At 36.9% G+C, this 25,207-nt stretch overlaps 1 protein-coding gene across 4 annotated transcripts in view; it reads left to right on the forward strand.

Annotated features, from left to right (window-relative positions):
• Window positions 1-25,207, forward strand: part of FOXJ3 (forkhead box J3) — a 139,492-nt gene that overhangs the window by 15,260 nt on the left and 99,025 nt on the right. For all 4 annotated transcript variants that reach the window (XM_065915040.1, XM_065915021.1, XM_065915050.1 and 1 more), the window contains exon 2: window positions 7,841-7,901. In XM_065915040.1, coding sequence (XP_065771112.1) covers window positions 7,858-7,901 — 44 coding nt within the window. In that variant the 5' untranslated portion in view covers window positions 7,841-7,857. The remainder of the gene's footprint in view (window positions 1-7,840; window positions 7,902-25,207) is intronic.

Below are 25,207 nucleotides of genomic sequence, written 5' to 3' on the forward strand. Positions count from 1 at the left end.
TCTTTGCGACCCCATGAATTGCAGCACACCAGGCCTCTCTATCCATCACAAACTCCTGGAGTCTACCCAAACTCATGCCCATCGAGTCAGTGATGCCATCCAGCCATCTCATCCTCTGTCGTCCCCTTCTCCTCCTGCCCCCAATCCCTCCCAGCATCAGGGTCTTTTCCAATGAGTCAACTCTTTGCATCAGGTGGCCAATGAGTCAACTCTTTGCATCAGGAGTCAACTCTTTGCATTGGAGTTTCAGCTTCAGCATCAGTCCTTCCAATGAACACCCAGGACTGATCTCCTTTAGGATGGACTGGTTGGATCTCCTTGCAGTGCAAGGGACTCTCAAGAGTCTTCTTTAACACCACAGTTCAGAAGCATCAATTTTTCGGCACTCAGCTTTCTTCACAGTCCAACTCTCACATCCATACATGACCACTGGAAAAACCATAGCCTTGACCAGATGGACCTTTGTTGGCAAAGTAATGTCTCTGCTTTTTAATATGCTGTCTAGGTTGGTCATAAGTTTCCTTACAAGGAGTAAGCGTCTTTTAATTTCATGGCTGCAGTCACCATCTGCAGTGATTTTGGAGCCCCCCAAAATAAAGTCTGACACTGTTTCCACTGTCTCCCCATCTATTTCCCATGAGGTGATGGGACCAGATGCCATGATCTTCGTTTTCTGAATGTTGAGCTTTAAGCCAACTTTTTCACTCTCCTCTTTCACTTTCATCAAGAGGCTCTTTAGTTCCTCTTCACTTTCTGCCATAAGGGTGGTGTCATCTGCATATCTGAGGTTATTGATATTTCTCCCAGCAATCTTGATTACAGTTTGTGCTTCTTCCAGCCCAGCGTTTCTCATGATGTACTCTGCATAGAAGTTAAATAAGCAGGGTGACAATATATAGCCTTGACGTACTCCTTTTCCTATTTGGAACCAGTCTGTTGTTCCATGTCCACTTCTAACTTTTGCTTCCTGACCTGCATACAGGTTTCTCAAGAGGCAGATCAGGTGGTCTGGTATTCCCATCTCCTTCAGAATTTTCCACAGTTTATTGTGATCCACACAGTCAAAGGCTTTGGCGTAGTCAATAAAGCAGAAACAGATGTGTTTCTGGAACTCTCTAGCTTTTCCGATGATCCAGCGGATATTGGCAATTTGATCTCTGGTTCCTCTGCCTTTTCTAAAACTAGCTTGAACAGTGAACTGCTGAAGCCTGGCTTGGAGAATTTTGAGCATTACTCTCTAGTGTGTGAGATGAGTGCAATTGTGCAGTAGTTTGAGCATTCTTTGGGATTGCCTTTCTTAGGGATTGAATGAAAACGGACCTTTTCCAGTCTAATCTGACTACTAACCCATAATCTAATTTAACATAAATTTGTCTGATTTGGACATCTGATATAAATGAAATCGTGTAATATAGTCTAGTTACTGGCTTCTTTCACTTAGTATGTTTTCAAGGGTCATTTATGTCGTAGCATGTACCATTCCTTTTTATTGGCAAATAACGTTCTGCTGTGTGATTATAATATCTTATCCATTCATCAGCTACTGGGCAGTCGGGTTGTTTCCACTATTTTATTGTTATTTAATGCTGCTGTGAACATTTGTGTATAGATTTTTCTGTGGTGGTATGTTTTCATTTCATGGGTATATTCCCTGTAAAATGGCTGCATCATATGGTTACTCTATGTTTAACTTTATGTTTATGAATGACTTACCTATTCTTATATTTCAAATGCCATAAAACATAACTCTATGTTTAACAAACTGCCAAACTGTTTTTCAAAGTGGCTGCACTGTTTGACATTTCCATTACCAGTGTATGAGAGCTTCAATTTCTTCAAATCTTTGCAACTTTTGTTATTGTCTTTTTTATTATAGTCATCCTAGCTGAAGTTGTATCTGATTACTTAGTATCTGATTACCTAGATGAAGTAGTAGTGTGATTTTGATTTTGATTTCCCAAATAACTAATGATTTTGAACATCTTTTCATCTTATCGGACATTTTAATATCTTCTTTGAAGAAATGTGTATTCAAGTCTCTGCCCATTTTTACTTTTTTTGTAGTCAAATCCTCTACCCCTTTGCTCTATCTCCAAATCTTTGGGCATTTTTAACTTGAGTTGTTTCTGTTGAGTTGTAAGGGTCCTTTATGTATTTTGGATACCGAACTTGTTCTTCTAACTGAATTTGTCTTAAATTATTTGCTTCAGAGACAGAGAGAACTAGTGGATACAAAGACTACATTGAAAAGATTTGGTGAATTTTCAGTTAGATCTTAGTTGTACTTCTTTTGGGTTTATTCTCTTTCCAATCTAGAAGAACTTGGTTTATTCATTCATTTGAACAAATATGACCACAGACTACATACTAGGATTTGGGGATATAACAGAGACTGAAACAGAAACTTAAATCTGCGTTCTAGTGGGACAGAAGCAGACAGTAAAACAAAAGTCATTATCAAGTTGTATCAGATGACAAGAGCTATGAAGAATAAAACAAGGTAATGGGGATATAGTGTGACTGGATGAGCTTTCTAACATGTTCTTCACCTTTCTTGATAATCCGTTCCTCTCTGCTCTTTTTGACCTTATTGCACTTTCTGTTTATTTTCATTTTATGTAGTTTGTAGCTAAATTTTTATTTCACACTTTCCTGATTCTTAACACCCTTCCAGTCTAATTTTTGCTCCCACTCATCTGCAAACCCCACCCTCTATAGTATTAATGATCTTCCATTAAAAGCCTGTTTTGTGTTCTCAGTTTATGTCCATCTTAATCTGTGTGTAACACTTGCCTTTTCCCCCATTAAATCACTTGCTGCTATCTCCAGTACAGTTTTCTCAAGGGTGGTTAAAACTTGTTCCTCTTCTCTAAATCTAAGTTCTCCAAATTTAAATTTTGGCCTTTCTTCTCCCTCTACCATTACCATGGTGAATTGATCATTCTCACATGATTTTGCTTTCTGAGAGCATGTGACTCTGAGTTCTCGCTTTTTAGCTATAGCTGCATCACTGCCTTTAGGTTCAATGAGTGGAGCTGCGATGAACAGCTGATTGCTACTCACTCAGCAGGATTCTTTTCCTTTTACTCCTTCCTCTGGCAGATTTTTCCTGTTGAGGATGATTAAGACACAGGTTATTTCCATGACTGCTTTAATGATTACCTGTGAGTAATGGTATAGCAATTCACAATGTTCAGTCAAGGACCCTGACTCAACAGGGTTGTTCCTTCATGAATGCTAGTAAATTTTTATTTTCAAGTCTTATGAAAGATAGAGGTGAATTCAGAAGTTTTTTTTTTTTTTTTTTTTTTTTAAAGGAATGCTCTCTTGATTTACAGTGCTCTAGAATTTATTTTCAACAGACTTAATTCTTTTATATGTCACGGTGGTGGCTTCATTCAAGCTCCCATTACAGTAACTTGAGGCATGAATTTTCCCTGTTAACAATATACCCAAAATCATAGTTGGGATTGCAATCGAGGTCTTGGCTCAAGGTCATGAATGTTACAAGTTCTTTATAAATAAAAATACTTCCATTTTACCTCCTCCTCTCAAATAATATATTTTATACACCTGTTAGTTTGTTGAACATCTGCTTCCTAGATGTGAATAGTTTGTAGCTCAGTTTAATGTACACTTGATGACTGCTTGTATTAAAAGAAATTCTGTATTCTTCTATTAGTGATGGCATGTAATACAGTAGTTTCTATTGGAGCTTGTGCAGCAGTGCATGACTGATTTTTACTCCCCATGCTCTTGTTATGTCATGCTACACAAAGTTTCTTGTTTGTTGATTTTCAAAGGATTTGCAGAAAATACTAGTTGGTGCTGTTGGCACCAACTTAAACTGTATAAATTTTGGATGAAGTTGCATGAATTAATATAATTGTTCAACATAGTTGACTTCAGAAATGTGAGTTTGTGATTTGGAGGTGACTGATTTCACTGTGAATCTTAGCCTTCTTCTGTGAGCATTCCATGTTTCTGGACATTTGCTTGGGTAGGGAGAAGAATATTGGTGTATTTGTTCTTTCAACTAACCTGACTGGTGTTCAAGACACCATGTAGGAGCAATAATCTTAAGTTAAAAGAGTGAAGAAAACTGAAACCGAGGCATCAAGGCTGCAGTAGATTAGAAAGATGAAGTTCACCATTTAAAAGTGTAAAGTTTGAGGATCTTATACTAGAGGATTTTATTCACAAGGTTGTGCAACCCTCACCTCTACCTAATTGCAGAGCATTTTTATCAATCCTGAAAGAAACCAGTTAGCAATCACTCTCTATCCACATCCCTCCTCCCATCCTCCTATCTACTGGCTGATCTACTTTCTGTCTCTTAAGATTTGCCTGTTCTGGACATTTCATATGAGTGGAGTCATGCAATATGTGGTGTTCTGTATCTGACTTTTTTCTTAAGCTAAGATGCTCAAGGTTCATTCGTGTTGTATCATGTAACAGTATATCATTCCTTTTTATGGCTGGATAATATTCCATTGTATATGGATACTGTGCAGATATGCCACGTTTGTGTATATGTTCATCTGTTGATGGACATTTGGTTTCTTTACACTTTTTGACTTTATAAATAATACTGCTGTGAACATTTGTATGCAGGTTTTTGTGTGAACGTATGTTTTAAGTTCTCACTACCCAGGCAAATGTCCAGAAACATGGAATGCTCACAGAAGAAGGCTAAGATTCACAGTGAAATCAGTCTCCTCCAAATCACCAAGAGAACTTAAAACATATGAGTGTATATTATATATTCCCAAGAGCATTTTACATATATTCATGTATGTATATATTTGTGTGTATATATAATTTATAAAAATACATATCTCTAAGGGTAGAATTGCTGGGTCATATGGTAATTTTTATAAGAATTTACCTTTGTTTTTGATAAAGCTGATATTGTAGAATGTGGTTTAGGTTTAAGAGCCAAATGTGCTGGCTAACTTTCCACGTTCTCTTGTCCCTTCCCATCCAATCTAGACAGCTCACCTGGTGTCTAGATTAACTGTTAGGGTCAGTAGGGCCGTCATACTCAGATAACTACCTTGCAGAGTCCTGGATATAGAGTCCTGGAGTTAGCTCTACCCACTTGGTGAGGAGTGGCCTGACAGCCCAGAGGTGTTTAGAAATCATTCCTCATAGAAATCAAGAGTTGAAGTGTTCAGCTTTTAACAAGGAAAAGAAAGGTGTTAGGCTAGAAACCTGAAAGCCATTCTTAGATAAAGGACCCTAAAGGGAGGAAATACTTTAAAGAAAGGTGATGAATTCAGCTTTGGACATAGTAAATTTGGGATTTCTTGGAGAGAATGTTAGTTATGTTTATAGATTAGGAGATTGATCCCTAATAGGGATGTGGATTTGAAATTCATCTGCATGTAGGCATTTGAAATATAAGAATAGGTAAGTCATTCATAAAATAAAAACAGTAGGGAAAAGTCTCATAATTCCCATATCTGAAGTCTGAGTTTTTGAGTCTGCCACCTGATGTTTCAGCTGTATCTTACTCTTGAGTGGCTTGTTTCCTACTGGTTTTGTGATTTTTGATTGTGAGTTTATTTATCTTGGGACCTTATCCTTGAGAATTCTTCCAAGCCTAGATCAAAGGCAGATTGCCAGAGAGGATTTGCACTTGCATCTGTCAAGGTTAGGGGGCAGATATCACCATTCTAGCACCACTCTAAAATTCTGAGTATGAAGCTTTTTAAACCATAATCTAGGTGAGGGTTAGCTTCTGGTTGTATCTGAGAAGACACTGTTGAACTGCTCTTGTAGCCCCCAGTCCCTCACCAACACTCAACGCCAAGGTTAAGAAATTTTCCTTGAGATTCTCTTGGATAACATCTGGACTTTGCCTCTTGTACCTTGAGCCCTAACACACTGTGGAATTGCAAGCTGAAATTCAGGGTTTGGCGCAGTGCTCTGAAGATGAGTGAAAGCTGGTTTCAGTACTCTGCATACTTCTCTAGTTTCCCTCTTTCACTTAGTTTTTAGTCTTGATCATACTTTATTTTCTTTCAAGTTATTGATTAATATATAAAGGTTAAAAATTATCCAGTGTTATTTTCACTGGGCATGTTGATCAAGCTATCTATTCCGTTGTTCTGGCAGAAGTAGAACATCTCTTTTTAGTGCAAGCAGGGACAATTATTGATAGATGCAGGGAGTGCAGTCAGCCTCTAAAATAAAAGTTATAAACTTGGGATAACTGCCAGTGTTTTGTTTGGCCCACATAGTGTTTAGAAAGTAAAAGTCAGGAGATTTCAAATAAAATTTTGGGTATCTTGCTTCTCTTGAAAAATTAGATGTTCTTAACCATATTTTTTGGACTCCGAAATCACTGCAGGTGCTGATTGCAGCCATGAAATTAAAAGACGCTTACTCCTTTGGAAGGAAAGTTATGACCAACCTAGACAGCATATTAAAAAGCAGAGACATTACTTTGCCAACAAAGATCCGTCTGGTCAAGGCTATGGTTTTTCCAGTAGTCATGTATGGATGTGAGAGTTGGACTATAAAGAAAGCTGAGTGCCGAAAAACTGATGCTTTTGAACTGTGGTGTTGGAGAAGACTCTTGAGAGTCCCTTGGACTGCAAGGAGATCAGTCCTGGGTGTTCATTGGAAGGACTGATGTTGAAGCTGAAACTCCAATATTTTGGCCACCTGATGGGAAGAGTTGACTCATTTGAAAAGACCCTGATGTTGGGAAAGATTGTGAGGGCAGGAGGAGAAGGGGATGACAGAGGATGAGATGGTTGGATGGCATCACTGACTCAATGGACATGGGTTTGGGTAGACTCCGGCAGTTGATGATGAACAGGAAAGCCTGGCGTGCTGCGGTTCATGGGGTCGCAAAGAGTTGAGTGACTGAACTGAACAGTATCGGGCTGTCAGTCGTGCTCAGCAGCAGTTGGCTAGAACTGGAAAAGGAGCCGATCCTTTTAAAGTGAACCTGTTTTCTTTAGTTGCAAGCATTTGTATGCATATTATACCCTCCCATTCCAGCTTCTTTCATTCATATTACTTGTAGACACTGTGAATGATCCTTGCGCTGGATAGTAGTGCTAATAGATAGTTTCACATTTGTTCAATGATTTAATTCTAATAACAAACCTGCAGTTTATCTCTTGATAAAGTTTTAGGTGATACTATGCTGCAGAAGGAAATGGCAACCCATTCCAGTTATCCTTGCCTGGAAAATTTCATGGACACAGGAGCCTGATGGGCTGCAGTCCATGGGGTTGCAAAGAGTTGGGCACGACTGAGCGACCAACACTAACACACTGTCCCCAAGCTACAGATGGAAAAAATGGAGGTTCTCTGAGGATATGTAACTCTTTAAGGTCTCACAGTGTCATAGCTAGAATTTGAACAAAGCTTTTTCTGTTCAATGTTATTCTTAACTTTTTAATTAAGCAGTGGAACTGTTCCTCAAATCAAGTCTTAGTGAAGTCCGTTCTGTGAAACCAACAAAGATATCACTGCTTTGATTGAATGGTAGATGAAGTGGGAGATGGGAACCTATGAGGATGGGAACCTGCATGCTCAGCTCTTTGGTAGCATTTAGGCACCTCTCTGGAATCCTTAGACTCTACTAAACCGTTTGAACTCTTTATCTGTAACTAAGCTTAATTTGTTAAATTTTGTGAGTTTTTAGCTTCTTTGGATGTTACAGTTATAGTGTGCCCATTTTTCCTGTGCTTCCTGGTATGTCAGTCTTCCTTAAGATAGTTCATCATATTGCTCAACAGCATTTTTAGTTTAATTTATTTTGATTTATAGTTTAATTTATTTTGGAGCATCTGATAACTAACTCTTCTTTACCTTTCAGATTCTCTTTGTGGCCAGATGGGTTTGTATGGACAGGCTTGTCCATCTGTAACTTCATTAAGGTGAGTGATTTTTTTTTATTAGAACATGTAGCATTTTAAAAGTTATGCTGGTCAAGTCATATTAGAATCAGTTTGACTGTAAGGTTCACAGTAAAACACTGTAGTTTGTTTTGGGAAGTAGTGCTGTTTTGTGAGATAGGGAGATACTTTTGCTTACAGAGAAAGACTAGATAGTAATTGAAATTCCTTTCTAAAGGATGATATAAACAGGATACCTAAATTATCCTCATTTACAATAAATAAGTAAAATGTAAAAAAGTAGGAACTAAATTGTATTCAACCCAGTGGTTTTATATTTTTTTGAAGTTGCCAAATACTTTCTTCAAATTAAATCTTAAGTGAAATCCTGTGAATAAAATAGATAAATGCTGGACTTAGACTTCCATGTTCTACCCCCATAGTTGCCCTTGAGGGATTACTGTAGTTCGCAGAGCACAGTCCGAAAATATAACAAATTTAACCTGTTAATTAAAAATTTTCAGACTGGAATGTGAATTGTTGATGGCAGCACCTACCAGTTACATGTGGTGTTGCAGCTAGCTACCATGTGTTGTTGCTACCATTTACTTGTTCAGCATATTGATCGCCTAGTATAGTGTCAGGAGCTGTCTGAATGCTGAGACTGCAGTAATGAACGTAATGGATTAAAAATCCTGTAATCACTGGGTTTATATTTTGGTGAAGGGATAATTAATAAAATAACTGTTAGATTATTAGTTAGAAGTAACTGTTAGATACTGATAGTGATAAGAGGTAAAAAACAGAGAAAGGGATTAGGAAATTCAAAGATGCGTGTTATTTTAGATAGGGTAGCTAGGGAAAACTTTTATTGAAAAGGTGACATTTGAACAAAGACTTCAAAGAATGGTGGAACAAACCTTTCGTTGGATAGTAGAGGATGAGCATCCCAGGCAGAGGGAACCCAGGAAGTGCTGGGGCAGGAGACTTGCTTTGTATGTTGGAAGAATAGTGAGGTCATTATAGCTGGAACAGAGCAAGTGATGAAGAGAGTTGGAATTAACCAGCTTTGGAGGGCAGGAGAGAGAGGAGGGATACAAAATTGTTAACGGTTGTTAATGTGGAGTAATGGAATCTTCAGGCTTGAAAGAAATTTTGGTGGTTTAGAATGCCACAAAAGAAAAAGTTGCCTTTTTTGTTTTCATATCCTTGAATTTTTATCAGACTAAGGCTGATATCCTTTTTCCTCAGTGGGAAAGCTTTACCCTATGCTGTTTTGGCCTTTCCCTAAGAATACATCTTCCAGCTTATAATGGAAATAGGTGGAGTGATGCTTTTCTACCTTGTTGGAGCCCATATGCCCCCACACCCTCACAACAGACACCTGTATAGTTTTGAAAAGAACTTAAAAATCAAAAGGGCTGTTGTAGAACTAATTTCACTTAAGAGTGATTTCTGCTTAATATGTTGGGAAGAATCATTTTACCCTTTCTTTGAATATTTAAAACTTTAGATATGACCAAATCAGGTTATTTTTGTAGACTTTGATCTTCCACTGATCATAGATTTCCTTAAAGACACTTGTTTGTGGGTTATGCTAACCATGTATTAAAGTCATTTACTGAGATTTTATATCCCTCTATTTGAATGGTTCCGTTTAGGTGAAACTTATGTATGACATTGGATTAGGAATAATAGATACCTAACTTTTTTTGCTTGATAGAATTATATTGGAAGGGATGATGAGAGAGAAAACCATGAATTATTTTATAACTTGCTCACTATGTTATAATTCTTGTGTGTAATACTCTATAATCAAATTTTTATGTGATGTAGCTATAAATTTAGCATTTAGTTAATAAATGCTTCTCAAAGCTCTGTGACACTTGAGTTGAGATACTTAGGATCCTCCTATCCTAATCTTTCATGTTTTTGTAATATTCTGTATGGTCCAGTCCATCTGTGAGGCAGAGAATTCACGTTCTCAGATGTATGGGTAGACAACCATTGTTTGTCATTGATTTTTCTAACTGAAAGCCAGCCAGGTTTGATATAAGGAGGAGAAGAAAAGAATGACTATTTTTTTGGTGACAGGAAGAGAAACTGAATTACTTGAAACCACAATAAACTATTGTCTACTTTTGCACAGTCTTTCCCAAGCCAGAAATGGCCTCCCAACTACACTGTCCCAACAGAAGTAGAGTAAGAAGTCTTACAGTAACTCAAACCCAGTGACAAACACTGCTTATTTGCCATAACTCTCTTTGTATGTACTACCTTTATGTCTTGTATATACCTTCGTATGCTACTATATATCTAGAAAATGACTAACTTCAAGATAGGAAAGCATGTGAGTTGGTGGAGAAGAACCACCATATGGCTGGGAATGAGCAAATGGGTAAGCAGGTGGTGGGGAGGGTTGTAGGCATAGATGAGAGTGGGAGTGGATTACTTCTGTGAAGTAAAGATAGGGGGTGGAATGAAATCATGTGACAACTAAAAATTTTGTTCGGTAGGAGAAGGTACTTAGTGAATTAAAACTCTTCCTCTGCCCTTTAAATATTTAATGTAAGCAAGTTAAATATTGTTTTCCATAGATGATATTTGATCCTTATTGAATTTGAGCATGTTATAATTATTTTTAAAAATTATGCTCACTGTATTTTTATGATTAAAAAGTAATCATAAATCAATTATTGTAGAAAATTTGGAAAAACAGAGATAGTCATTGTTGATAATGTCTTATCATGTAATTTTATTCCAGTAGATACTGTGTGTGTTAAAAAAAGGTGCCCCGAATTTTCTCTTAAAGAATGGTTTGTTTCAGCAAACTACTAAGAAATACAATGTTAAAAAATGTTTTCTCTGCTCTGTTCTGCAGCTGGTCTTTATGTGATTTTAGTAAGGTATTTATTTGCATGTTGCTAAAAAAGTGCTAATTTTATAAATCATGTGATATATATGAGTCACAGGTGTTCCTTGCAGTCTGAATCTACTGCATTCATACCCTAAGTTTGAATAGTAGGAGTCTGGATAGTGAATACTGAGTCATCTATGTTAAATTTAAGTCCTGAGGTTTGAATAGCAAGAGTGAGAGTTCAGGTAATGATGGATATAGTTTCTTTCAGACAGTAGAATCTTAAAAATCTAGCAGAATCTGTTTGCTTACTGAGTTTATATAAGAGGCTTTGAATCCTGAGGTGAATCTCCTTTTTATTTCCAGGTACAGACTCAGTAATAGCAAAAGCTTACTGAAAAAGCAAAAGTTTTCCTTGAACATTTGTTTTATGTAGACAGGTAAACACATATATGTATAGAACATACTACTTTTACATGTTGTAGCATTAGATTTTTTATAATTTGGTTTGATTAAAGCAAAATAAAATTGGGTATTTCTTTGGACTTGTTAAAATAGGGCCGTTTCTGCATATCTGAATTGTGTAGCATTTATGAGGATTGACTTTTTTGGTTCACATGTGCTTTCAGCCTAGGGCACTAGGTTATCAGTAATACTTTCAAGTATCAGTAGTCTTTGACCTTAAGCCTGAAATCTTTTCCTTTCATTATCTTTTCTATTTTTATGGTTCACACTTAAACCTTTTCCTTTTTGTTATGCTTCTCCCTTAAAGATGCCTTTTATTATTGATCCAGTCTGTTTGTTTATGATGTTAGGGAATACATAGGGATTTTTAGCACCAGAAAAAGCTTGTGTGTTAGTGTCCCAAATGAATTTCCCGTCCATCCATTTTCTCATTGCCATTTGATACTGATAACTGTGCTATTTAGAATGACCAGAGAAGGGTAGATTTATTTTAAGGCTTCTTGCTGCCTGGTTTCTAGTAGCAGACTTGGTATTGTTAAGGCAGCTCTGGTATATGGTTGTAGAATCGGGTAGGCATAGGTTCAGATCTCTGCCACATATTATTCATAAGATCTTGGGTAAGTTACTTCACTTCCTAAGTTGTTTTGTAATAAAGTTGTTAATGTTTACCTCACTGGCCTGTTTGGATTCATGGGATCCGTACATAAAGCATGTGGCATAGTTTTTCCTCTCTTGTGTTTTCCAGTAGTAGAAAGGGCTTCCCAGGTGGCGCAGTGGTAAAGAATCCACCTACCAATGTAGGAGACATAGATTCGAGCCCGGGTCAGGAAGATCCCCTAGAGAAGGAAATGGCAATCCACTCCAGTATTCTTGTCCGGAAAATTCCGTGGACAGAGGAGCCTGGTAGGCTATAGTCAATGGGGTCACAAAGAGTTGGACACAACTGAGTGACTGAGCACGCATTCAAACCCTCAGTAGTAGAAAGCAAAGGGGATCATCATTTTTAGAACAAAAGAGGACATATTTGTATCCTTTGCTCTCAGCTCAAGAACATGGGGTAGAAGAGAATTTCTTTCCTCCTTTCTATTTCCCCCTTTCCCTAAATTCTTATTTTTAAAATTTCTTAAAAATTAAAAAAAAATTTTTTATTGAAGGATGGTTGATTTTTAGTGTTGTTGTTTCTAGTATAGAGCAAAATGATTTAGTAATGCATACATATATAGATAGGTATATTCTTTTTCAGATATTTTTCCCACTGTAGTTTATTACAAAACATATTGAATATAGTTCCCTTTGGTACAGTAGGACCTTGTTGTCTATTTTATATATAGTAGTGTGTATTTGTTATTCTCAAGCTCCTAATTTATCCTCCCCCATACCTTTCTTATATGTTTTTTTTTTATTGTACATATAAATGATATATATTTGCCTTTCTGTCTGGCTTAATTCACTTAGTTTGGTACTCTCTAGTATGATAATTTACCAGTAGTGTTCAGGTTTGCAACTGACCTCAGGCTAAGGATATTGCTGACATTTAATATTAGATTTTTATCATATTTATAATTAATATAGTTTCATGTTTTTAAATCAGTTTCACACAGTGGCAGGAATAACTTGCATTATCATAGTGCATCATATTTATCAAACTTCTTGGAATTGAAATCCATTAATTTGTGTGTTTAGTTCTGGTATGTTCCAATTAAATGAAGAGTAGTAATGAGAAACCATCTTAATTTTGACCATTACAGAAACTTTTCTAAAATACGTTTTGAACTTTCTGGCTTATGTTCTAAAGCTTGCATCTCATGTAGTAGCCAGTAGTGTCATGTGGCTGTTTAAATTAATTAAAAAATATCAGTTCCTCAGTCACTAACCACATTTTAAGTGCTTGATAGCCACATGGCCACTGACTGTCATATTGGCTCACACACAAGCATTTCCATTGTTGTGGAAAGTTCTGTTGGATAGTGCTGGTCTAGAGTATCCTAAATGTGATTTAATCGTTGATCTAAGCTGACTTCTAGGGCTTCCTTTTCTGAGCATCAGGTATTGGAGAGTACCATTGACTATTTATTGACTTAAGGATGTATAAAAATTATTATTGACTTTGATAGCTAGCTTTGTGGTATTCTTACTAATATACTAGACCGGGCATTTAAGCATTGTAAAATACATTAATTATACTTCCCCTCACAACTCTTTGAGTTTGGTGTGATTATTATTTTCATTTCACAGATGAGGAAACTGAGATGAAAAGCAACTCAAAACATACAGTGAATAGGGACAGAGCTGGGTTTCATTCACAGGTCTTGCTCCAGGGCCAATGCTCTTAATCACTAAATTCTACCTCTTGTCTGTCAGTATCATAATTTGAGGAGTTCTCTTAAATGAGGAATGCTAAAAAATATTCTGCTTAATTGAAGATACCGTTAAAGAGTAAATGCAAAGGGGAAATACCAATGCAGGAAACAAGGAAAAATGATAGAAAAATAGTGATTTAATTTTGAAACACATTATCTAAAATTGAAAATATCTTTCCTGAAAGGCAGCAGTTTTTTAAAAGGTGGGTGGAGAAATTTAAATTGTCCTGAATGCATATACATGGAGGGAAATAATATCAGAGGTAATAGAGACTACAAAGCATCACTGAATATACTGGCACAGTAAAGGAGGAGTTAAATTTAAACTCTGTGCCTACCAACAGTGCACGGGATATGGAATAATAGTACTGAAAAATAAAAGAATTTATGATTTGATTTAGTATAATGTACTTTAGTCAAGTTTTGCTTAGTTACAAGTAAAGGAAGCCAGCACTGGATATATATCCAAAAAAAGTAAAGGAATTTATTTGGTGAATACTGCAGTATTTCATGGAATCCAGAGATAGCTGGATCTCATAATAGAACTCAGGTTCTTAGGAACCTAGGCAGTGTATTTTCTTCTCTCTTGCTTTTCCCTGAATGTAACTTATTTCTTCATTTTTTACAAACCAGCTTTTCTTTGCTTTTCTGGCACATGGCCATCCCATACCTCACAAGTACATAGCTTGTTCATTCAGGAGACCAGCCCAAACTGTTTCAGTCCTGATTCTGAATTTCCTGAAGAAGAAAATTCAGACAAGCAGTTTGGGTCAGGTACAAATCCTTTAATTTGTTGTTGTGGTACTTTCTTCTAGGGCCCTGGAAATGGAACCAACACTGAGAAAGGGCTTGGTGAGCTAGGCAAAACTTGACAAAAAGTTTGTGATACAAAGCAACATGTGTTCAGTGTTGGGTAATAAGAGTTAGGATTTCAAGAGAGAATATTTTTAGGGTTTAGAGCTTTTCCTTACTGTTATGTTGGTAGTGAATGAAAAACTTGATTCCCATCTTCCTATCTTCATATCAGAACAGAATATCCTTAGGATTGTGTATTTGAAATTGGACTCCTGCTTCAGTTTTGTTTGATTTGATATATATATTTGTATGTATATTTTGTCTATGTATGTATATATATATATACAGACACACATACATATATATTTTTTGCTCAGGGTGCAAGATCTTAGTCCCCTGAAGGAACTGAGCCCATGCCCCTTGCAGTGGAAGCCTGGAGTCTTGGGACCACTGGACTGCTTGGGAAGTCCAGAGTTTGACGTGTATATTAAATACTTACTGTGTGCTTATTTGTATTCAAGATTCTCATAAAAGCAATAAAAGCAGGGAAAAAAGGTTAGCCTGCCCATAGTAGTGCTTACGTGAGAACCTGAGGGATAGGTGCTATGGACAGGTCTCTGTGGAAGGTTATGTCGCTAAATAGAGATTTAAGCAGAGGAACCCTTTTCTTTGTAGTATGTTATCATTCTTCCTTCCCACCTCCCACATAGCTTAAAGTGGGGGAGAGCTTAAAGTGATTAGCTGTGTATAAAAGCACAATCCATGCAGGTTATGGAAAGATGAGACTATTTGAGTAAATGGAGACTGAGATAAACATAGTTCTTCTTAATATATTATAGGTAGGTCTGTAGAAAATTGAAAACAAGAAGAAGAAAAAAAAACAACAAGAAGAAAAGCCCATGTAATAAAACGAGAGGAATGCTGGTTTGGAAGCCATATAAAATGGGGATAATCATTCATATTTCCTTGCAACACAAATTAGTTATGTTTGTTTTTGATACCAAGAAGAAACCTAAAGGATATAAATTCATGGAGGAAGATTATTACTGCCTTTCAGATTGATTTTAGACATTTTACTGTGTATGGAGTAGTATACTCATTATGATTTTCCTGATGACTGATGATGTTGAACATCTTTTAATGTACTTAATGACTACTTGTATGCCTTTGTTCCAATCTTTTGCACATTTTAAAACTGTATAGTTTGTCTTTAAATTGCACTGTAAGAATTCCTTAGATATTATGGATGCAAATTATTTTTTTAAAAAGTAAAATTTTGATAGCATCCAGTTTACCAATTTTTTCTTTCATAGTGTTTTGTTTTTATGTCTTAACTGAGAAATCCTTGTTGTTGTTCAGTCGCTCAGTCGTGTCTTTTGACCCCATGGACTGCAGCCTGCCAGGCTTCCCTGTCCTTCACCATGTCCAGGAGCTTGCTCAAACTCATGTCTTGAGTCGGTGATGCCATCCAGCCATCTTGTCTTCTGTTGTACCCTTCTCCTGCCTTCAATCTTTCCCAGCCTCAGGGTCTTTTCTAATGAGTCAGCTCTTTGCATCAGATGGCCAAAGTATTGGAGCTTCAGTTTCACCATCAGTCCTTCCAGTGAATATTCAGGGTTGATTTCCTTTAGGATTGACTGGTTTGATCTTCTTGCTGTCAAGGATAAATCCTTAGCCACTCCAAATTGCAAACTTTTTTTTGTTTTATTGAGATACGATTGACATGGTACAGTTTGATCTTTGACATATATACATACCCATAAAATCATTACCACAACATGTCAGCCATTTTCAAAAGTTACCTGGTGTCCCTGTGATTCTTCCCTCTTATCCCTCTCTCTACAAGATAGCAGTTGATCTGCTTTTGTTTGTTTATATTTTCTAGAATTTTATAGAAATGGAATCACATGGTATGTATTCTTTTTTGGTCTGGCATCTTTTATTCAGCACAGTTATTTTAAGATTCATGTATGTCTCTGCAAGTACCAATAGTTTATTCTGTTCCATTGGATTTATATATAGAAATTTGCATATTCATTTACCTGATGATGGATTTTTAGATTGTTTCCAGCTTTAACTGTTACAAATAAAAATGCTGTGAACATTTGTATGTATGTCTTTGTGTGGACATATGATTTATTTTGGATAAGTACCTTGGAGTGAAATGACTCTTAGCACTTGATGGGTGCATGTATAACTTTAGCAACTGTCAAAACTTTTAGAAGTGGTACCATTTTATATTCCCACCAGCAATGTATGAGAGTTCCATTTGCTTCATGTCCTTGTTAGTACTTTGTATGGCCAGTCTTTTGATTTTAGCCAGTCTAGCAGGTATGCAGTGATATCTCTGTGTAGTTTAATTTGCAGTTCCTTAATAACCAATAACGTTGAGTATCTTTTCTTGTGCCATAACTTACTTACCTTCTTAGTTGAAGTTCATCTGTTCAAATCTTTTGCCCATTGTTAAAAATTGAATTTTCTTTATCAGTGAGTTTTGAGAGTTCTTTATATATCCTGGATACAAGTTCTTCTTAAGATATATGCTTTGCAAATGTTTTCTTCCAGTCTGTGGCTTGTCTGTTTGTTCTAATAGTGTGTTTGGAAGAATATGTTTTTGATTTGATAAAGTGTAATTTGTCAGTTGTTTTATGAATTGTGATTTTTCATGTCATATCTAAAAAGTGTTTGCCTAACCAAATGTTACAAAGATTTTCTCTTATGATTTCTTCTGTAAGTTTTATAGTTTTAGTTTCTACATTTTATTCTGGGATTCATTTATCAAGTTTTTGTGTATGATGTGAGGTAAGGGGTCATTGTTAACTTTTCTTCCCATACAAGTAGCCAGGCAGTTGTTTCAGTACCAATTTTTGGAAGTCTTTCCTTTCCCTGCCAACTTGTCTTGGCACATTTATCGAAAATCACTTGGCTGTATATGTTGGGTCTATTTTTGGATTCTGTTCTGTTGATTTATGTATCTATTCTTTCACCAAAACCACTTGTCTTGATTACTATGGTTTTGCAGTAAGTCTTGAAATCTGAGTCTTAAGTACTTCCTGCTTTACAAGTTGAGGAAAGAGGTTGATAATCCTGTATTTGCTTAGTGATGGGTTAAACATTGAGATAAAGACAGATGCTCATATATATGAATTACCAGTTAAATTTTTAGAAGATGGTAAGGAACTGTGGCTTCCTTGAGCACGTGGGAGAAAATAGTTCCACCGAGGAAAGATGGTGGCCGTTATGGAAGACGTTTCTTGTAAGGAGAAGAAGATAAAGTCTGTGTTAAAGACAGCAAAGGTAGTCTTTAAAGTGAGGATGGCAAGAAACAAGAAGTAGAAACAAAGAATATAAGGTCCTTATGAGCCAGTAGTGAAATAAGCAAGATAATTCTCCCCGGAGTCTATGCTGCAGCAGTTTGAACAGATTATTAGTAAATGTTTCACCCTACATTGGGTGGGATTTCTATGAAAATTAATCCTCTTCAGACCTCTTCATACCACAGAATGATAATCAGTATTAATGTATTATATTAATTGATAGTGATTGATGTGCTCTTAGAAAAGAAGGTCTTATTTATATATTAGCTAATAGGTAGCATCTTAAACTTTTTGGTATCAAAAATTATTTAGTGTTCAAGGAGCATGCATTTGTGACTTTTATCTGTCAAAATTGATTGTATTGAAAAGTTAAAACTAAAACAAAATTAAAATATTTATTAATTTACATAGATATAAAGTAAACTAATTATATGTTAACATAAAGAACATAATATGAAAAATCATTGTATTTTCCAAAACAAAAATTTAGAAGATTAGTGTTGCTTTACATTTTTGCAAATTTTTAAAATGTCTGGCTTCATAGAGATAGCTGGATTATATTCTGTGCCTCTTCATTCAGTGTCTTTTGATAGCATCCATCACATAGCATCTGAACAGCTCCACTGTACACTTTTGAGAGGATGACAATGAAAAAAACAATATCTTACTCTGAAAACTGTTTTGATCCTTTAGATCCCCCGAAAGGGTTTGTACTATACTTGAGGACCACTGAGCTGTAAACATCATATGTAGCAGCTTAAGCTGTTTCTTTAGCATTTTTTGTATATCACACTTAACACTTAAAAATTAAATGGGCTCACCTTCCATGATTTTAACCTTCTGCTAACATGGATGCCACATTATTGGTATAATGTCATGGAGGCAGTGTGTATGGAGAGATCCAGTAAATGTTGTATATGGTGAGTTGAAGCAGTATGGTTACAGAGAGGTCAGGATAAACACTTAAATGAGTAAATACATGTTACTCAGAGGACGTTTTGGAGAAGGCAGTGGCACCCCACTCCAGTACTCTTGCCTGGAAAATCCCATGGACGGAGGAGCCTGGTAGGTTGCAGTCCATGGGGTCATGAAGAGTCGGACACGACTGAGCGACTTCACTTTCACTTTTCACTTTCCTGCATTGGAGAAGGAAATGGCAACTCACTCCAGTGTTCTTGCCTGGAGAATGCCAGGGACGGCGGAGCCTGGTGGGCTGCCGTCTATGGGGGTCTCACAGAGTCGGACACGACTGAAGCGACTTAGCAGCGGCAGCAGCAGAGGACGTTTATTATTGCACGAAAGTGAAAGTCACTCAATCGTGTCCCAACTCTTTGCGACCCCATGGAATTCTCCAGACCAAAATACTGAAGTGGGTAGACTTCACCTTCTCCAGGAGATCTTCCCAACCCAGGGATCAAACCCAGGTCTCCCGCATTGCGGGCAGATTCTTTACCAGCTGAGCCACAGGGGAAGCCTGAGAATACTGGAGTGCGTAGCCTATCCCTTCTCCATCGGATCTTCCTGACCCAGGAATCGAACCTGGGTCTCCTGCACTGCAGGTGGGTTCTTTACCAACTGAGCTATGAGAGAAGCCCTTATTGCATATACACATATTTTAAAAAAACTGAGTATAAGAACTATTGTGATAGCAGATTCTGTTTTGGTTTTTAAGTAACATGTAAAGATGCCTTTGAGTATTCTTATATCAAAGAGATTCTTGTTCATTAGCTTTCCAGCTACTCAAGACACATAGAGATTCTAATATGTAGAGTGAAATATAAATGCAAAATACAGTACTTACATGATGACAGAATGTAGTTCAGTGGTTAATGTCCAGAAATATTTGTTTTTTCCTCCTTAAATTGTAGAGTAAAATATTTTTAAGGTGAAAATTACATATATAGCATAAAGGTATCTTGACAGTATGATTCCTAAGCTTTAGCGCAAATGGACTTCTAACTTTGAGTATGGCTTGTATGAATTTATGAATCTCAGATTATATATTTGAGTAATAGAGTAATTTGGAGAGAATATAGAGAAGAGCAGTAACTATATTATGGTTCTTAATTCAGATCCTGTTGGAGTTCTGGACATTAAACTTTGAGAAGGAATCCAAATGGTGTTAATACTGTAAATAATATGAAGCATCATTGTGATGATGACTGGTTAGAGTCATCATCACAATTCTGACCAGTTCTCATATTCCAAGATAGACTTTAAAGAAATTTTCTTCTGTAGTGAGGGAGATATAGATTAGCCTGTTAAAATATTATTATTGCAAACAGTGAATTACTACATACTTTTTGTGAACTTTTCTTCCCTTGGAGATAAAGAATATTGTTGGTCTCCAAAACAGGTCTCCAAACCATGGCTTTTAAAAATAATATAATGAGGTTCTTTTTCATCTCTGATTTTATGATAGGTACCTCTGAAACCACAATTCTGCTTGCAAATGGCAGTTACCTCACTAACTCCCTCAAGTTTTTGCATAAGCTTTGTTGTGAATATTCTTGGAATTATAGGGGTGAGACAAAAGTTGTGAAGGTCAAGAGTTTTGACTTGTGAACTTATTCTATTTGTGTATTGGATTTCTTATCCTAAATTATGATTCTTCCACCTGTATTCTCACTTCAAACTAGTGAGGATTTTTGTAGCTTGTCTTTTAAAAAGATCATTATTCATTGGAAGTTTAAAGGCTCAGTCATTCATGCCTTAGTGGTGATTAGTTTGATGCTGTCCACTTTCCTTCTAAATAGAGCAGAGATAACAGCTTTGAAAAGGTGAGAGTGTTTACTGGAAGAGAAGAGCAAGTTATTAATTTTGGAGCTTATAATACCAACTTCAGGGATGAATTTTGGAGGCTTATGTCAGTGTGAGATGGGAGAGCCAAGATAAAGATGTTACTTAGACGTATGCCTGATATAAACCATGTACATTGAATTTTATCAGGAACAAACCGGTTCTATACCAGGAAAACGGAAAATTTTATTTCTTTTTTCCCTTGTTATACTTCTTTCTCTCTGCTGCAAAATATCCAGCTGAGGCTTTTATACTTCTAGAACTTTGGATTTTTAGAACTCCTTTATAGAATAAATAAGATTTTGTGGGCTGTTTCAGGAATCCTCATCATAGAATCTTATTTCTGTGGGAAAAGCATATTTTCAATTTTCATATGCAGTCTACAAACAAAATTTAAAAACAGCCCTTTCTGGGTCATTTCTTTGGAGTAAATAATTGAATGAGGGGCTCATTTCCATTGAGGTTGATAAATGATTATTGTGTGATTTAGGGCATGTCAGTTTAAAACCACTGAATAAGAGTGACAGTCACTTAAAATTTAGAAAATTCTGAAGAGTAGGAATTTGATGAAAATCGGTAATATTTATTGAGTGCTTATTTACAGAACTCTTCTTCAGTCAGTCAGTTCAGTCGCTCAGTCGTCTCCGAGTCTTTGCGACCCCATGGACTGCAGCACGCCAGGCCTCCCTGTCCATCACCAGCTCCCAGAGTTTACCCAAACTCATGTCCATTGAGTCAGTGATGCCATCCAACCATCTCATCCTCTTTCGCCCCCTTCTCTTCCAGCCCTCAATCTTTCCTAGCATCGGGGTCTTTTCAAATGAGTCAGCTCTTTGCATCAGGTCTTCTTAGTGGTTTGTATATATATCTCATTTAATCCTCACAACAGTTCTTTGGGGTGGGTACTGTTTTTATCCTCACCTTACAAAGGAGGAAACTGAGGCATAGTGAGGCTAATTTACTTGTTTAAGATCTTATAACTTAAAGTGAAAGAACTTGGATTTCAGTACAGGCAGTTTGCTCCAGAGCCTGTGTTCTTTTTTTTAGAAAAATCAATTTATTTTTAATTGAAGGATACTTGCTTTACAATATTGTGTTGGTTATTGCCATACATCAACATCAATCAGCCATAGGTATAGTATGTTCCCTCCCTCTTGCAACTCCCTCCCACCCCCTACCTCACCCCACCCCTCTAGGTTGTCACAGAGCCTGGGTTTGTGTTCTTTCAGTCATAAAACAGAGCCTGTGTTCTTAATCACCATATCTTTTCTAAAGTAGGATGTTGGCTATGTTATTTTGCTGAAATTGAACTAAGAAACTTTGGCTTTGCTGGTATGTGATAACTAATTTTCAAAAATAACAGCAGCTACTTTTGCTTGGAATAACTTAAATTGCTTCAGTTATACATGAAAAAAATTTTTTTTTAATTTCACATGCTTCCAAAATGTAAGGTCAATCTGTAGGTAGATTATTTTTTTACTTTTTAGGTTTCTGCCGCAATATGCCTTGGGTACCCAAATATCTACATGTACTCTTCTTCCTATAAATAGAACTTCCTTCCCTCTTTCCCAAGAGAAACAACCTAGAATTTTTTACAGTTATTATATCTAGCTGAAATTCTAAGTTCTCTGGGTGCTTTCACTTTGATTAGATCTCAGAGTGGCTTCTTGGTTTATGGTAGAGGAGAAGGAGTAGAATAAAAGCAGTAAAAGCTGTTAGTTAGAAAATGGGATAATGAGAAGCACAAAATAGTCACTAGGCCATATTGATTATAAAATCCTCCTGGGTAGCAGTGGTAGAGCCTCACTCCATGACAGTACAATAAGTTCCTTGATTCTGCTCTTTGGGCTCTGCATTGTTCCCTGTGCCCTCTGAAGGGACTCACCTTGTGTAGTATCCCCTGTGGCCACATCTGAGGTGGGTATGGGCGAAGATGCCCTTTCTGGGAAATGCACAACTTTATAGCTCACTTCTTACTGATTAGCTTGGGTGTTATTTTGGATACCTAAGAGACTTTTGCAGTCTAGGCACCCCCTTGCCCCCATACAGTTATTTTAAAAAGCTTAATTTTCTAGACTTTTTGCTACTTTGAGCCAAAGGACATGCCTAGGCAGAATTTTTTTAATGTGAAGACTCTGTCCTCTGTGCTCCAAACTTACCCCAGGGACTTCTAACCTGGTGCCATGGAATCCCTTCACAGTCTGGTGAAACCTGTGGACCCTTCTCAGAATAAGTTCTCAAAATTCATAAAATAAGATACTTAGGATTATAAAAGAAACCTATTAATTATATTAGCAAAATATTAACTTTATAACAGTAATATGTGTATCTTTGAATTAACACATTAAGTAAAAAATCTAATGGCAAATCTTAATACACAGTCATAAATTTGAAGTAGTGAATTTAAAAAGTTGAGATTCTGGAACATTTATCATTTAACATTTATCATATAATACATTATATGAATGTATTAGTGATTTTTGTTGATGGCAGAGTCGTGGATACTGTTAATGCTACTGTGGTTTGTTGTATACTTCTCATAATTAAAGAAATTGCTTAGTTTCAGTTACAAGTTAGTGGAAATAAAGACTGTATTTCCCCCCATCCAGGTTCTTTTCGCCTCTTTTAGATCTTGAGGGAATGATGGCTCTGGTGAGGCCATTGAGGTAATAGTCTTGGGTAGGAAGTCCGCACCCTCCCAGCATTGCTTTTGTGCGGCAGGACAGCACTCTTCTCTATTGCCAAGGCTGCAGTGTTCCAGCTGTCACTCAGGTACTTCAATTTGCTCTTTCAGAAGCAGTTTGTGGGTTTTTTTTTTTTTTCTTTCCCCAACCATGTAGGGCTTCAAATTATAGAACTTTTAGCTTGAACTGCAGGCCATAGGCAGGGAGTACCTCCCTTAGCAAATCTGCGTTTTCTTCATCTCTGCTTGCAACTCTTAATTGAAGTTAATTTCTCTTTTAAGACTTTGTTTTAATTAACTAGAAGGAGGCAACACATGCCAGTATTCTCGATTTTTCCTATAGTAGTTCTCTACTTACTATATAGCCTCAGTTTGCATATGATCTGTTTTCCAGTTACAGTGGGTGACAATTTGACCAAATCCTGTCACCCTTTAGTAAGTGTTACCAATTTTCCATCCTGCAGTATTAGAGTTCTTAATGTTTACCACATCAACTCCTCTAAGAGAGTATCTTATTTTAGGTCCTATTACTTGTATCACCTCACTTCCATGTCCCACATTCCATATTTGTTAGTAGTTGCATTCACCTGCTGGTAGAGTTCTTTTTATAGTAGTTAAACACGTAAAACTTCCCTGGTAGCTCAGTGGTAAAGAATCCACTTGCAGTACAGGAGATATGGGTTCGATTCCTCACTTGGCATTAAAGGAAATGGCAGTGCACTCCAGTATTCTTGCCTGGAAAATACTATGCACAGAGAAGCCTGGCAGACTACAGTCCATGGGGTCGCAAGAGTTGGACATGACTTAGCGACTGAACAACAGCAGACATAAAAAAAGTCTGGAAGGTAGCAGTTCAGGAGGACTAGGATGGCAGCTTCACAGTTGGTTCACCAAAAAATCAGGGACCCAGATCCCTTCTTTCTGCTCCATGTCTTCAGCATATGACTTCCATTTCCACAGATCACTTTATGGCCAAAGATGACTGTTGGCACTCTAGCAGTTGTATCCACATTCAGGATAGGGCAAAAGGTGTAATAGTATCCAGAATAAAATTTGGGTTGTAGTCTTAAGGAAGAAGGGCACAGCAGGTATTAGGTGGCAGTTAGTGGTCTCTGCCATCGACCTTGCTTTTGATTGCCTTGAGTGCTGACACGCAGTAACAGGAATTGTTTTAAAATGTTTAAATGTATATATGTATTTTGACCCCTGAGATGCATGTGATCAGAATTACTGCTGTGGTAATTACAAGGATTTCTTTTAAGTTCCCAGTTGCTCAGTTTTTCACATGATACCAAGTCTTAAGATAAAATGCCAAGTGCTAGGAATGGAGGGGGAAGATTCAGGCATATCTAGGTCACAACATCATAGCCCTCATTATTCTTATTTTCCTTGATGTCTTCCTCTTAGGTCCATTTAGGAAAGCCAACAATATCTCTACCCATTTCCCATTTTTTCAGTCCTATTGAAGTCTTGAACTTTTTCTTTGTAAGCTTTGGTTACTCCTCAGGTATTAGGGAAATTACACAGGGAAGCCAAGCAACAGGCTGAAGTAGCTAAAATGTGAATTTCTGATGGAATCAGTGGCAGTATTTCATTAAGTGGGGTCAGAACCCCCTTCCTCCTCCTGTGTCATGACTTAGGGTGGAGTTGTTATATCGTGATACTTTGTACCTTTTCATTGTATGCAGAGAAAATTCCTCATGCAACTCCTTTTAAGCAATAGATACCATTATATATTTAAGAACTTCAGACATAATTTCTTCATGCCTTGCTTTATCCTCACGTAACATTATCTTACCTTTGCTTCCATCTCCCCGTTTTACCCTCCTCTTCTAGTAGAGCTTTCTGTTTCTGCGTAGTGCTACTTGTCAGTCTGTGCTGAGTCATACTTTTTTTCCAGCTCGTATAGGACTTCAATCTTGTTATCCTTCCTCATACTGTTGAGTCCTCTTCTTTTACCTCTTGCTTTAGCTTGTAAACATGTTTGATCTTGTTTGTTCGGGGAGGAGCATACCCACACCTTTATTGGATAGTCACTGTTCCGAGCATTTAAGCACCCTTTACCTACTTAT

The sequence above is a fragment of the Muntiacus reevesi genome, chromosome 1 (assembly GCF_963930625.1).
Source record: "Muntiacus reevesi chromosome 1, mMunRee1.1, whole genome shotgun sequence".
In the NCBI taxonomy this organism is placed as follows: Eukaryota; Metazoa; Chordata; class Mammalia; order Artiodactyla; family Cervidae; genus Muntiacus; species Muntiacus reevesi.